The sequence below is a fragment of the Meriones unguiculatus genome, chromosome 1, assembly GCF_030254825.1.
Source record: "Meriones unguiculatus strain TT.TT164.6M chromosome 1, Bangor_MerUng_6.1, whole genome shotgun sequence".
NCBI lineage: Eukaryota > Metazoa > Chordata > Mammalia > Rodentia > Muridae > Meriones > Meriones unguiculatus.
This window is the reverse complement of record NC_083349.1, coordinates 83,002,441-83,017,785: the sequence shown is the minus strand read 5'-3', so window position 1 is coordinate 83,017,785 and position 15,345 is coordinate 83,002,441. Positions and strand designations below refer to the sequence as shown.

Below are 15,345 nucleotides of genomic sequence, written 5' to 3'. Positions count from 1 at the left end.
GGACTGTAGTAGCAGATCGGTACGTTATCAGCAGTGCCTAGAGACATCAATGAAAGGGCATCTTCCGATGCCACTGCTGACAAATTGAAACAGAGTGGGCTAGAAAGGCAGTATCTGAGAGGGCTGCAGGCGACCCAAGCCGGAGTCCTGTAAAACAGTTAAATAGCTGTGTGTGTGTGTGCGTTTTAACCCTGTGATTCATTGTCATTGTTTACAAAGTAAAACAAACAGGGTAGAGAATCTGCTATCTAGAAAGATGTGCCGATAGCCAACATTCATTTCAATTGGTTTGTCCTCCGTGCACACACCATGTAGGGTACCCAGAACTTGAAAAAAAATCAAGAATGTACTACCCAGTCAAAACACTGGAAGTGTAGAAAGAACCACACAAGGTAGACTGACTCCCAAGGTGCAGCGGGAGGACCAAGTGGTGTCTCCCACCTTGCTATGGCTCTCCTTCTGACGCTCCTTTGCTGGAGCTAGTTATTGCCTGAGTTCGGTCCATGTTGGCTCTCCCTGACTCACTGTCTGTTGCTGTGTCATGGGTAGAGGTAGGAGAATTGTGTGTATGTCCTAAATAGCAGCCACCTCCTCTCATGTGCACTCTGAACTGCTGCCTGTGGAATATATCTTGAAAGATGAATGAGGTTTGCTAATGAAGGACCTTTCCCTTTCAGCCCCCGAGCTTTCCCTACAGAGATGATATAATGTCAGTGAATCCTACATGTTTGGTCCTTATTATTCTTCTCTTTATCAGCATTATTTTGACATTTAAGGTAAGCATGGATAGTCTCCCTATGGACTAAATATTAAATGTATTCCTGAATGCAAAAGAGATAAACAAAATAATTAGTTCATTGCTTCTTGATTTCCTAACATTACAGTTTATTCTGCTGTCTGTATGAAAGAGAAATAAGAACCTGACTTCTGTAGGCCAGTCAAGGAGAGATTCTTGAGTGGGTATGAGCACTTGTTGTTCTTCCAGAGGACTCAAGCTCTATCCCCAGCCCCCACACAGAGGCTCACAGCCATCTGTAATTCCAGTTCCAGGGGATTTGACAGCCTCTTCTGATGTCTGTGGTACAGGCATGCACATGGTGCACGGACATATACACAGGCAAAACATCCACACATAAAATAAAAACACAGTATATACCACTGCATTGTGCATTACAGTGTGTATGTTTTTAGTATAGTATCACAAACATTATATGTAAGTATTTGAATAAACATAACAAATGTGAACATTCACTTGAGCTACAATCATGTGACAAAATTCAACCATTTAACATGGGCTGATAAGATTGCTTAGTGGGTAAAGGTTCTTGTCACCAAGGTTGGTGGTCTGATCTAAGTTCAGCTTCCAGAACCCACGTAGTGTATTCCCAAAAGTTATCCTCTGATCACATGCCCAATGTCACCTGCACATAGATGTGAGTGTGGGTTTTGCGTGTAAACCTGTGTCGACACACACACATACACTAAATAAATGAATGTTATTAAAGAAATGCACATCAGTGTTTTTAGTGCATTTACAGGAATGCGGAGCCATAGCTCTTGTGTTGCACATAGTGTGTAAGTTCAGATATATATGTTTTTGAGACACGGTTTTTCTGTGTAGCCCTGCCTGTTGCAAAACTTGATGTATAGATCTGCCTGCCGCTGCCTCCCAAGTGCTGGGGTTAAAGGTGTGTGCCACCACTGCCCCACGCACTGTAGACACTTTACATCAAGCTTTGAGTTGGTCTTTGCGGATGGCTCCCCCAACCTCCCCTTAGGTCGCTGCCCTGATTTGCTTTCTACTACTATGATGGAGACCACGACCAGAAGCAGCTTGGAGAAAGAAAGGGTTTATTTGCTTTACATTCTACAGTCAGGGTCTGTGGAGGGAGGCCAAGGCAGGGACCTGGAGCAGAACTGAAGCAGAGACCGTGCATGGACACTGCTTACTGGCTTTCTCCATTGCTTGATCAGCTCCCTTTTTCATACAACGCAAGACCCAGGGTTGCCACCCTACCACATCAGTCACTACTTAAGAAAAAATGCCCACAGTGTGCCTACAGGCCAATCTAATGGAGGCGTTTTCTCAGCTGAGGTTCTCTTTTCATAGATGACCCAGCTGTGTGAGGCTGACCACACTCACCTGGACAGTTGCAGTCAGTGCTGTGTCATGACACCAGAGCCACGGGTCCATCCATCACATGACAAGTATCCAGTGGCTGCCGTGATGGCTGTGATGAACAATGCTGCTTTTTCTATTCCCACATAAAGTCTGTGTGGACATGTGTGTCCCTAGGGTAGGGCTGTAGTCCTGCGGTGACCTGATTGAAACTTGGAGCTATACTGTTTTACATCGTAACCAGCAGTGTGAGGTTTCTGTTTTCTTTCTCTCTTTAACCTTTTTTTTCCTTTTTTTTTTTCTTTAGTCAAAGAATGTTGAAACTAGGGAGGCATTTTGAAATAATTGAGTTCTGATCTAAGGTCTCTCATGCATCTCTTCTGGCTAATCCTGTAGAATAAAAACAGTTAAAAAGTACATTCCTTTAATACCGGAAATCAGGGTGCTAAGCAGAAGCTTGGCTAGCCTGGGCTATACAGTAAGTTTGGCTCACCTCTTGCCAAAGAATAAGTAGTACAGCGATAAATAGTTTAATAAATTTGACTAATGTTTATAGCCCTTGTTTTGTTTTGTTTTTTAACGGCCCACTTCTTGGGTGAGCCCTCCTATCCCTAACCCCACCCCACCCTACTATAAGTCCCGCCCTCTGGTGTGCTGTGACAGAACAAGGCTGTGCCAATGCACACCTTGCCAGAAAGCTACTATACCCAACATCTGCAGTTTTTAATACATGTGTTCAGTAACGTGTGTATGTAAATACAACCTTCATAATGTGACTTTGTAGTGTTTTAAGGCTTTAATTTTGGAAATTGAAAATCTGGTGACTTTTCCCTGCAGGGCTACTTGATCAGCTGTGTCTGGAACTGCTACCGATACATCAATGGCAGGAATGCCTCCGATGTTCTGGTTTATGTTACTAGCAATGACACTACGGTAAGTGTGATGTCACCAAAGGTGAGGCCTCTCCTGCCCACCTCTGTGAGATGGTGCCTGCTTCTTAGTGTTTGCTACTTCCTGCTGTATCTGAGGCATGTGCCCTGGGGTTTTGTGACAGGGTTTCTCTGCGTAGCCCTGTCTGTCCTGGAACTAGCTCTGTAGTCAGGCTGTTCTTAAATTCACAGAGATCTACCTGCCTCTGCCTCCTGAGTGCTGGGATTAAAGGTGTACACCACTGCCTAGATATGTTTGTCACCTGTGTGGTCTACAGAGAGCAAACCAAGTTGTAGGATTGGTGGGATTGTTTTGTTTTGTGTTTTTGGTCAGTGTGAGAGATAACTGGAAAAAAATGACTTAGAAGAGAGGGTGCTTGGTCCTATTTTAGACATCTGACATGTGTTTGGGCTTGTTCCATTACCTTGTGGTAAGACAGGAAGAAATCACAGCTGCAGACCCAGTGGAGGAAGAGGTTGCTCACTTCAGAGCAGCCAAGCAGCACAACAGAGACCCCCACCCACAACAGAATGGGTGCTCGGTGACCCACTCACCTCTGAGTAAGCCCCACTAATGCCACCAGTTTATGAACTCATCAATAGGTTCAGCTGTTGATCAGGTATCATCCATTGATCCCCAGTTGCTTCAGTGAATAGATCCACTAACTGGGGACCAAGTGAGTCTTGGTGGGGAAGGGGTCTCCCAGGGCATTTCACATCCAAACCACAACACAGATAATAACTGAACCTCAGAAAACAGGGACAAAACCAAACTAAAACAAAAACAACAAAATGGGCTGGACAACAAAATGGGCTCTTAAATGCTGAAATGGTTCAGCATTTAAGAGCATTGGCTGCTATTCCAGAGGACCCAGGCTCAGTTCCTAGCACCACATGGTACCTTGCAACAACCTGGAACTAGAGTTCCAGTTGATCTGACTTCTCCATAGCTATGTACAGATCCAAAGACACACACAGCCAAAAAAAAATCAGTGCACATAAATACATAACATCCACACAACAATATTGAAGAAGTGGAGATATTACATGCATTTTGATAAAGTGTGTAAATATCCTAAATGAAACTTCTTTTCTGTACCTATTCTGTATCTTTAGAGAGGGGAAACAGATGCTTTTTCTAAACACATCACAGTTCATGCACTGATGCTTGCGGGAGTTCAGCTCCAGCTGAGTTCTGGGCCGCAGGATGGATGTGTGGAGTGGGTGACATAAGTCTGACCACTGGTTGTCTTTCAAATAGCTGGCTCACATAGCTTGAGCCGTCTCTATCTATACAAGTTCCAAATCATTCAAACATGAGCAGTTTCAATTCATCTCTGTACTCATTTTCCAGGAATCATTAACATTTACCCATCCTTGTTTCCTTTCCTCTTCCCCACTACCTTCTCGTATCTTTAATTAATGTTTACATCATATCTAAGCATAAGTTTTATTGTATTGCAAGGGACATGCAGTTTGTACTGTGCTCAGGCCAGCAGCAGACATGCTGTTACAGAAATATGAAAGATATTTAAGCCCTATGACTAGTCTTTAACACTATGTTGTTTTTATATTTTTATAGTCAGCAGAGAGTATGGTAGCCTAGCTAGGATAGTATTTTTCAGGTGTAATTTCTATGATCTACATCACTTTTATGTGAACAGCATCTGTAGTCCTATTCTTTATACATTCTCAGAATGGTAATGATTAATACATAACTGTTGGGACCAAGTTCCTGTTCTTATTGGCAGTTTCTACTTGTACTTTTACCTCCAGGGGAATAGGGAAATTTAGATTCCTTTGTTGCTTATTTGACATTGGAGGGATGTCTGACCTTTAATGCCCTTTGTTTCTTCCTTACATGTTCTATAAGCTTTGTTTTATTTGTTTTAGTTTGGTTTTTGTTTTGTTTTGTTTTGTTTCGAGACAGGCTTCTCTGTGTAGTCTTGGCTGTCCTGGACTCACTTTGTAGATCAGGCTGGCCTTGAAGTCAGACAGATCCACCTGCCTCTTCCTCCCTCCCTGCGCCCAGTGCTCTAGACGTTTTTAGTGTCATCTTTTAAGAAACCATCTAAGTTCTTAGGTTAAACTTATCTCCTTTTTTAGAACCATTAAGTAAGCAAGAATCATTATCCTTAGTGAGTTCCTCCTGCTTACTCAGAATGACTGCAGAGGCAGCCAGGGGCAACTGGAGGAACCATGTTCTGTGATAGACTGCAAAATTTTCGTGTAGAAACTTGAGAAAAATTATCAAAGATTCATTCAAGGGCTTCTGTTTCCAGTAAACTTAGCTGCAAAATTAAGAATTATCATAAGCATATACATAGTGAAAGCTAGTTGGGGTCTGCTGCAATGCCTCCATTGTCTCCTGCCAAGTGGGCAGGAGTCTTCAGAGGACCTCACTGTAAGGAGCTCCATTTGCAAAACACTCCTATGCTGTTCCCAGAGGTTGCAGCATGGCTTCTACTGGATGCTCAAGACAGACCATCCTTGACCAGTTGGAGCCTGTCAGTAGCTCGTGAGTGGCTTTGCTCTCTAGGCTTTTACATTTTCTACACCAGATCTGTGATCCGCCATTTCTCCAAAGAGGAGATGCGGTGGGGTGCTAGTGGAAAAATGATATCTGGAGACCATACCATAGTGTGGACCTTGAGACACTTTTTTTTTTTTCAAAAGTTGGGGGTGGGGGTAATGTTGGCATTTTAATTTAAAAACCAAATGTGCTGGTGCCTGCCTCAGAGACCTGAATGGTTGGAGTGATGTAGTTTTTCATGACGCATATCACCGTAAGTTTCCCCTTTGCTCATATCAGCATTGGGCATCAACGTGGACATAATAACATGTCATGCCTGGTTTTCACTTCCTATTAAGTGTTGGGCCAGATGGCTCTTCTCCCAGGCTAGATAAGTTCATGTTGACCTTTGTGGAGATATACTAGGGCTCTTGTTAGAAAATAAACATGTCTCTTCTCCTTTTCCAGAACAATACACATGCTGTTGTTCAGATTCAAGCTTTCACAAATTCTGCTCAGAGTGAAGACAGGAAAGAGTCATTCCATACTAGACATCACTCCCAAGGCAGGGTTAACCCGGCTTCCATTTCTAACCAGACCATGATGGGAATGCCTGGGGCAGAGGGTCCCAAACAGAATCATAATTCCCTTGGGCCACGAGAATAAATACTCAGCTCTTCGTTGCATTAAGTAGTCACGTATGCACAGCTTGACAGCAGCCTGCTCGGTGTGGAGGAAGTGTTGTTCGTTTCCCTTGAGAGTTTAAAATATCTCAAGGTGCCCCTTTGAGCGCTGCAGCTGATTGGCTCAGCACTGTTGGTGCCTTAGGGAGACTCGCTCTCCCTTTTGGACCCCTGTTGGAAAAATCACATGGTGGATACATTATGTAACCTCACATTTGCTTCCTAATGCCACGAAATTGTACGCACTGGAGGGGAAAAACACATTAAAAGATAAATATGTAGATTATAAAAAATGTTTTTCATAGAAAATATTAGCAAATTGAAGTTTTTGAAAACTTAATCTGTATAGCTTTGTTTCACTAATAATCCCATGATTCAGGTCATAGAAGCATTTTGTCAAATGTAAAGTATGGAACCCAATTTCCATGGTACCAGGGCTCTTTAAATTAGTGAGATTAGTATTTAGTTAAAATGGTATCTGAAATTCTGATTCCAGATGAAAGCATTATAGTCTTGGATATGATAGAAATGGAAGGTTCTTAATAATTTAAAGGAAAAATGTAAACTTTGTGTAGTCTGTTATGCTATGCCAGGTTGTAGGTGCTAGTTCAAATTACCTTCTCTAAGTTTATTGCTTTGACTTGTGAAAGTATTCTATATGAGGCTTTCTTTTGAATCTGCTTTAAAACTGCTGTTAAAGCTGAGCATGGTGTCACATACCTTTACTGCCAGCACTGGGGAAGCAGAGGCAGGTGGATCTCTGTGAGTTCAAGGCCAGCCTGGTTGGTCTACAAAACGGGTCCAAGACAGCCAGAGCTATGTTACACAGGGAAATACTGTCTTAAAACAAAACCACCACCACCAAAACCCAAAACCATTTAAAAGAAAAAGCTTCAGTTGAGAGGCAGGCATCTCCCTGACTCAGTCATTTCCCAGTAGATTCTCTGACACACTGAAGGTAGTTGAGGCTGACCTTTGGCCATCAAAATGCTCTGAAGGACTTAGCAGTTGTGGTGACATTTATGGTCATTCCTGCTGGTTTACTCCCCTCACTTCCTGCCCCAATTTTTCAAGAAAGAGCTTTTGAAGTTTATTCATCTCCAAGGAACTAGATAGGCCACGTGAGGCCTTAACCAAGTTTCATCCTGTAGGTTTGTGGGAAAGTCACAACTAACTTGCCAGATAGGTTAGAGTAAGTCCTTGCTTCCAGGGCAGTTAGATGTGTTTTAGCCAGATTCAAGACCATCTGCCTAAATGAAGCAGAGGGTCTGGGAAGCAGCAAGAGTCTTCAAGTGTGGGACAAGAGGGGTAGGGCTGGCCATAGAAACTACATGTCCTGTAGTTTCTTGAAACTCCTGATCTATGAAGTCCTACAATGTAAAAGGGAGGTCTTATTTCTAGTAACACATTTTAGTGACTCTTTACTAAGTAGTTAGTGTGAACTGTTTAGTCTCCATCCCTACTCCTCATCTTTTCAGTTTTGAAAGGCCAAGACCATTGTGAGAGGTTGGTGAAGACCAGGTATCTCTGAGCTGAAGTGTAATTCCAGAGCAGAACTGTCCAAAGGTTCACCTCCTGTGTCACACCTCCTTGCTCTGGGGTTGCTTCATCAGATTTGACATGTGGGGTTGCTGTCTACTAGGCTCGGTGCCAAATATTCTCTTGTGTTGGCCTTCCTGCTCAGGTGGAAGGGTATCCTGACCCAGGGACTCAGAAGCCCAGCAATTACATAGCTTTGAGGTGGGACAGTGTTCCAATGGGATGGCATTCTAAGACATGGGAACTCAGGAACCACACAGGTGTGAGGGGAGAAGATATTCCAGTGGAAGGGCATCCTGATCCAGGAATGCAGCTCTGAGAGGAAGCCTCCTCAGCAGAGGCATTGCTGCTCCCAGGGGAGCTCAGGAGCCTCAGGGCTGCACCACTTCCTTCCGTCTTCTTTTCATTGCTTCTTGGCTTTTTCCAATGAAGAAACAAATCTCATAAAAGAGATTTATTGGCAGGCTCTAAGGTGTGGAGGGATGAATCCAGGGTTGACTGCCCCTGCTCCCAGGGGAGGACAGCAGGGAACTGAACAAAAGGCAGGGCTTATAGCATTTTTTTAGGGGCCAAGCTTTTCAGGCCAGAGGTTTCCACTGATGATCAGGGGTATTTCAAGTCCTGAGCTTGGGGAGCTCAGGGATCGGCAGCTTCTTTTCACTCCCTTTTTCCTGCATCAGACCCGTGAGTTAGGATGGGGAGACCTTCCCAGCTGCAGGCACTTTGGCTGAGGTACCATTGCTATAGAGCTGCTGGGGGAGGGTGGAAAGATGTCACCCCCAGGAAAGCTCCTATGGCAGTACCTCACAGTGCCCACAGGCTCAAGAGGTTTTGCCAGCTCCTGAGCACGATGTGGGCACTGGTTGGGGCCGGAAGGGGCCACCACCCTTTGACAGCTTTCAGCCAGCTGTTCAGGGACTACAGATTGACAGAAGATTACAGCAGTTGTAAAAGGAGGGCCACATGTCAGTTTTCTGTTTGCCTGTTTATGAATGTTCAAAGTAATAGGCTTCATTATGATATTTTCTGCAGCATTGATTTTAATAATAAAAGCGTTCCAGCTTCATTGTCTAATAACTTGTAAATGGTTTGGTTAAATAGGGGTGTATCCACAAGGGCAAAATACTTTTATTATCATTAAAATTGTCATAGCCAGTGTAATATCAAAGGGTTATGGTATTTCAAAGTGCAATGCAGAAGTGTGTGCTATCGCTGTGAGGAAGCAAAATTCACAGATACTGGCTAAGCTGTAACAAAATTAAACTATTGGCTGGTTTTTGGTGGGAATTGCAGGGTGGTTAGGATAGGTATTTCTCCCTTTCCATTAGTGCAAGGTGGGAAGCTGGGAACAGATGATATGGAAGCCTGAAGTAAATGCTGGCAGCTCTCATTTCCTGCCTGAGACTGGCTGCAGCTTGAGCCCAGGCAAGACTGGAACCCTTAGAGTGGCATAGGACTGGGAAGGAGGTGTGATGCACTCGGGCAGAGGAGGAAGTGCTGAACTGCCTCCGCTGTGGTTATTGTGGCATTAGCGCACCGTACCCTCTTATTCTCTCAGTATTTAAATAGAGTGTTTCAAAAGCATACAACCATTTTTATTTTCAGTTCTGATGGCTATGTTATTTGGATGTTTCCAGCCTTTGCATTTTACCAGTGGGAACTTTTGAAACCAATTTGAAAGATTTAAAGTATGAATTCTGTGTTATGAATATATTCCCCAAAGGAGTTCAGTTTTTCTGTGTAAAGGAAATAAGAGCTGGGAAGTAAGAGCTTACATGCTGAAAGGCTCTGCCCTGCAGACTATCAAAGCAGATGCTGAGACTTATGGCCAACTGTTGGGCAGAGTGCATGGAATCTTATGTAAGAAGTGGGAAATAGTAAGATCTGGAGAGGACAGGAACCCCACAAGGAGAACAACAGAACGAGAAATTTGAACACAGGGAACTTCCCAGAGACTCATACTCCAACCAAGTACCATGCATGGAGATAACCTAGAACCCCTGCACAGATGTAGCCCATGGCAGTTTAGTGTCCAAGTGGGTTCCAGAGTAATGAGAAGAGGGACTGTCTCTGACATAATCTGATAGGCCTGTTCTTTGATCACCTCCCCGTGAGTGGGGAGCAGCCTTACCAGGCCACAGAAGATGACAATGCAGCCACTCCTGATGTGATCTGATAGACTAAGATCAGAAGGAAGGAGAGGAGGACCTCCTCTATCAGTGGACTTGGGGAGGGGCATGCGTAAAGAAGGGGGAGGGAGGGTGGGAAGGGAGAGAGGGGGAGGGAGGGGGAGAAAGGGGAGAGGAGGGAGGGCCTTATGGGGGGGATACAAAGTGAATAAAGTGTAATTAATAAAATAAAATTAAATTAAAACAAAAAGAGCTTCCATGGCCTGCCCGTGTAAGCATGCTCATTTGCAATAACCCTCTTTTGGATGGGGCATCAGGTACAGTCTCATGTATCCTAGGCTGTTCTCAGCTTGCTGTGTAGCTATGCCAAGGGGCTGTGGAATTAAGTGAGAGTGAGCTAGCCATTGGGCTGCATAAGGCCCAGAATGGAATGATACCGAGTAAGGGAATCGCTTATTTCCCCATGGCATGTTTTTGTTTCTTAGGCCCCTCCAGATATGCTCGTTTTCTAGTTCCTTTGGTGTTTTAGATGCTTCTGGGTTGTGTTTTTATGTAAAGCTTGGGTTCCACAGGATTCGGGAATCTTCCCTGTGAACACCTGTTGCCTCTGAACTAATAACATCAAAAGACATTGCCACCGTGCATTGTCCCCATTGTCCATCCTAATGTTGAAAGCCCCTTCTCTGGCAGGTGAGGTTTGTTCTCCATTCAGCTGCAGAAACTCGGGCAAATGCACCACTTATCTGGTGAAAAGTTTTGGACATACTGCCAGGGAAAGAAATTACCACAAATCAAGACAGTGCCCTACAGCCATGCCTGCAGGCCAGTAAGATCTGGCCAGTCTCTCAGTTGACTTTTAGGTAGCTAGGTTGTGTCTGACTGATAATTAACACACATTTTAACATTTTGTTCAGAACAGACTGAGCACCATTTAGATAAGATGATGCTGGGCTCTTGAGAATTTCCACTAGTTCCATCTGGAGAACTTTGGAAAGTATTCTGCTAGCAAGAGATGCCACGTCAAGAATATTCCACAGTAGGCTGAGAGATGGCTCAGCGATTAAGAACACCAGCTGCTTTTCCAGAGGTCCCGAGTTCAATTCCCAGCAACCATATGGTGGCTCACAACCATTTATACCGAGATCTTGTGCCGTCTTCTGGTGTGTAGGCATACATGCAGGCAGAACACTGTATACATATTACATAAATAAACCCTTTAAAAAAAAAAAACAAAACTATTCCACACCACCCTTGAACATCGGAAGAGGACATCACCACCTCAGTGCAGGGAGAGTCAAGGGGAAGTCAACAGAGTATTTCAGAGAAGGCTGTCAGTGTTGAAATGCTGATTTGCAATGAAACTGCAATACAGATTTGCTTGATAATGAATGTTGAAAACACCAAAATGTGAAAGTTTTATCTTGACAGAACATAATTGTGCCTCCCCTGAAAGAAAATGTTATGTTGAGAAATTCAGCTTCAATGTTTCAGTTTTGTGAGAAAGGAAGGAAACAAAGCTGGTGGAAGTAGGAGGATCTCTGAGTTCAAGGCCAGCCTAGTCTACTAAGTGAGTCCAGGATAGCGAGGCTACTCAGAGAAACCCTGTTTTGGAGGGCGGGGAGGGGAAGGAAAAGAAAAGAAAGAAACAAAACTGGATGTGCTGGCTCTTTTCATTTCTTCTGCAGCCTCACTGTGTTCTAAGATTTCTCCAAAGACAGTGATAGTTATGGGTCAGTTAATTCTTCAGTGAGTCTGAGGAGGATAATGCAGAACCCATCATTCTACACTTAATACCCCTAGTGCCTGCTGGTGGCTTCCTCTGGTAATCCTAGTTTATACATATCCATGAGCGCGCAGGAGGGCGAGTGTGTGTGTCAGCTGCCAGATCAGGCCACGGCCACGCTTAGAGAGCCTCGCCTTTCGTCCCAACTGCATCTCCTCGTCCTTCTCCCGTAAATAGACAGTGGCCAGCTCCTCAACTTTCCAGAACTGCCCCACTGCCTTGCCTTCTTTCTCCTTACTGCAAGTGTCCTCTCTACTGTCTCGTCATCGCCTTCTGGCTTTGGGAAGGGAGCTTGTCTTGGTCTGCACTGGCTTTCTTCTGTTGTTTGTGTCTTCTCTGCCGCATGCTCCTCAGTAGGCAGCACAGCATGTTACTGTTTGCATTGGTGTGGGTGCCCCAGTGTTTGTCAAATAGAATAGCTGGTTCCTTGTGGGGAGAGCCCTGCCTGCAGTACCTCCTGGCCTGGAGTAATCTTCTGGACCCAAGTGCATCTCAAGTGCTCGTGTCCTCAAGTAATTTGTGAAGTATTTAGGAGTCAGGGACAACATTAACTGCCCCTAGAGGGAACAAAGACCATAGCGCTGCCAGGAGCAGCTGCGGTGGGGTGTGGCATCAGGTGCCTTGCTACATGGTAGCTCCATGGTTGCCTCTTAATTTGACTGCAGCGAGTCCTGCCAGTTGTCTGTCATTTGCTTGCCTGTGAGCCGCGCCAGGCATATGCAGTGTAGGAAGGAAGGTGGTTCTTGTGTGCCATGCAGCATGTGTAGATGATGTTGGCAGGGTCCCTGAGTCTGGGTGGTCAGTAGGGCCAGCAGCAGCAGCGCCTGGCTGTGTCAGGCTTCCCCGGAATTGTCTGCTTCTTGTGCCCTCCCTGTGGACGGACGGCCTGAAGGTGGTCTAAGCAGCTAAGCAGGTGCTCTGAATTAAACATTACTCCGCCTTGCTGTGGCACGTGAGTTCTGCCCTGTTCTGTCAGGGAAGCTTGCTGTGCACCAGCATCCCAGCACACCTTAATCAGGCCCCCACGACTGGCTTCTGGCTTCCGGTTGAGTCAGAACAACCAACATGGCTTCTGCTTTCGTTGGCCAGCTTCACCTCCGTACTGGGGAAACTGCAGAGACAGCTTTTGATACATGTTTACACCTTGAGTCCCACCATCAAGTGGCTACTAGGCCCAGCTCTTGGGTGAGGTAATGGCTGCAGGATATGGAGTTACAAGTGGAAAAGGAAAAAGTGTTAAGGGTGTGAGATAAGAAGAGTGGGGTGTGACAGAAAGTGTTTTCAGTGTTCCTCTAGAAGTCTATGGGACAGGCACACTTTACTAGAATGAGTACACAGTGATTTTTATTTTTATTTTTCTGCTATTTCTCTTTCCATGCAGCGAATAACCACAAGCAGTTCTGGTTAATGCTTGAAATGTAACCGGGAGGTGTTGGCAGAGGTGTTGTCTGTCATTTGTTCCTCTTCAACCATTTGTAACTAATGCCTACCTCCTCTGCTTCATGCCAAGCAGTGGCTTAGGTACTTTCAAGGCTTCTGGTCGCCAGGTCTTTCTGTTTTACAGAAGCTGCCCAAGGCTATCGTGATAAAAATGTGAACTTGGCCAAGCTTGAGTGTGGTTACAGTGCTCACTGTCACTTACGGCCGACACTGAGTGGTTTCTGTAGTTGACCTAGTGCCTGCCTCATGCTGACAAACACTTCCTTACTGCTCCTCTGACATCCTCTGGCTCTGGAGGTGCCTGCGGAGAGTGGCTACAGAAGTCAGGCTCCAGTTGCTTGGGAGTTTCAAAGCTTCTCGGTATGTGTATCCACTTAGTGAGAAGCTGGACTGAATAATGGCTGTGCAAGTTAAAGTGCAGTTGGAGCTCACAGCCTCAGTGGGAGGGTGTGGACGCCCGCTCCTATGTATTTGTTTGTTTATTCAAGATAGGGTTTCTCTGTTTCTTGGCTCTCCTGCGCTTGCTTTGTAGATCAGGCTGTCCTCAAATTCACAGAGATCCACCTGACTCTGCCTCCCCAAGCAGTGACTACAGGCATGCATCGTCATGCCTTGCTGGATGCCTACTCTTAAACACTGACTCTGGGCTCTCCTTTCCAGGTGCTCCTGCCGCCGTACGATGATGCCCCTGTTGTCACTGGCCCTGCCAAGGAGCCACCGCCACCTTATGTGTCTGCCTGAACCTAGTGGGGAGGAGCTGAGATGCAGCTTGCTCCTGTGGCTGCCGGATTTCCCTTCCCGGATGAGCTCTTTGAGCCTGTTTGTTGTTAAAATACCACACTTTACCGTTCAGATGTTAAGTTGAAGCCTCTGTTGTTTGCAACATTCCTTTGTAGCTAGAACACCAGAGTAGGGAGGCTGTAGGTTGTTTTGGTAGGGTGGATGTAGTGAGCTCCCTTAGGCTTTCTCAGAACTGTAGAAGGAGTTCCTGAGTCTGGTTTGTACCTGCCTGGCCTCAAAGCTGAGCAGCCAGTCCCACTTTTTTCTCCATTCCCTCTGACTGTTTTGAAAGTACAAAATCAAAATTAGATAACATTTAAACCATTCCAGTAAATAGAACAAACCTTAATATAAATAATATTAACTGCTCTAATTAGGTCGTTAGGAGCCCTTACATATGTGATAGAAGAATTTCCCTACTATTCCCAAATTCATGATATTCTGAATTTGCTGGTCAAGGATTTTCTTTGGACAAAATAAAGACCATGAGGTAATAGGGAACAGTGACAGCGGGAACCTGCTGTCCATTGTTGTTTTGGGCTGTGTGGTGATGTGTCTCCCTGCATGAAAAGGGTGACCTGCTTGTTTGGTGCTGAAGTGCTTACACTTTTCCTCAGTGTCTTGCTCCAGCAAATCTCTTGCTTTGTCAAGTAGAACCACTCAGGTGTGGTTGCCTAGAAGTATGGAAAAACCCTCTTTTCTTGCAAGGTACATCTTATTTTGAGTTTCTAAGTACGCCTAATCATTTATTAAAATGTCAAGCAGTCTTCAGAAAGATGAGGATTGTTCCCCTGTGGTATGCTCTAGACTGTTTGAATTGCAAAAGATGTTTATGTTCATGTCTCTGGAAGCAAGCAGCCCTCCTGCTTGTTCGTTGCTGAATGTGCTGTACACGAAAGCTTTGCAATTAAAGTTTGTCTGCATCCAAGAAAACAACGTTGGCTCTGGTGGCTGCATACTGACTGCCTGTTCTCATAGGGCTACAGCCCATCTCACACAGATGCTTCTAATACCTCAATGCTGATGAAAGCAGATCGGTTGGACCAAGAAGAGTGATGGACCAACAATACCCTGTATCCAGTGTCACTAACCTGTCCTGGCACAGTCTGGCTATCAGTGGTGTGTGTGATCACCCTGTGTCCATAGTACCCAAACCCACTTTTTTGTTTGTTTGTTTGTTTGTTTTTTGAGATGCAGTTTTACTTTCTAAAAGCTTGGTCCAGGTAGGTTTGCCTCCACCTCATGACTTGATCTTTCTACCTTTAGCTCTAACACTGGGATGGCAGTCTTCCCACCATACTTGGTCACCAAGTACTTTCTCTGTTCTTTTCTTTTCAGAGCTGAGGACCAAACCCAGGGTCTTGTGCTTGCTAGGCAAGCGCTCTACTACTCCTGAGCTAAACCCCCAACCTCATTTATGTATATATGTAT

The 15,345-nt window shown here is 44.9% G+C and overlaps 1 protein-coding gene across 1 annotated transcript in view; it reads left to right on the top strand.

Annotated features, from left to right (window-relative positions):
* The window catches only part of Laptm4b (lysosomal protein transmembrane 4 beta), a 49,598-nt gene extending 34,748 nt beyond the window's left edge, over window positions 1-14,850 (top strand). Inside the window, exons 5-7 of the mRNA XM_060392974.1 lie at window positions 678-776; window positions 2,957-3,052; window positions 13,795-14,850. Coding sequence (XP_060248957.1) covers window positions 678-776; window positions 2,957-3,052; window positions 13,795-13,875 — 276 coding nt within the window. The 3' untranslated portion in view covers window positions 13,876-14,850. The remainder of the gene's footprint in view (window positions 1-677; window positions 777-2,956; window positions 3,053-13,794) is intronic.
* The last annotated feature ends 495 nt before the right edge of the window (window positions 14,851-15,345 follow it).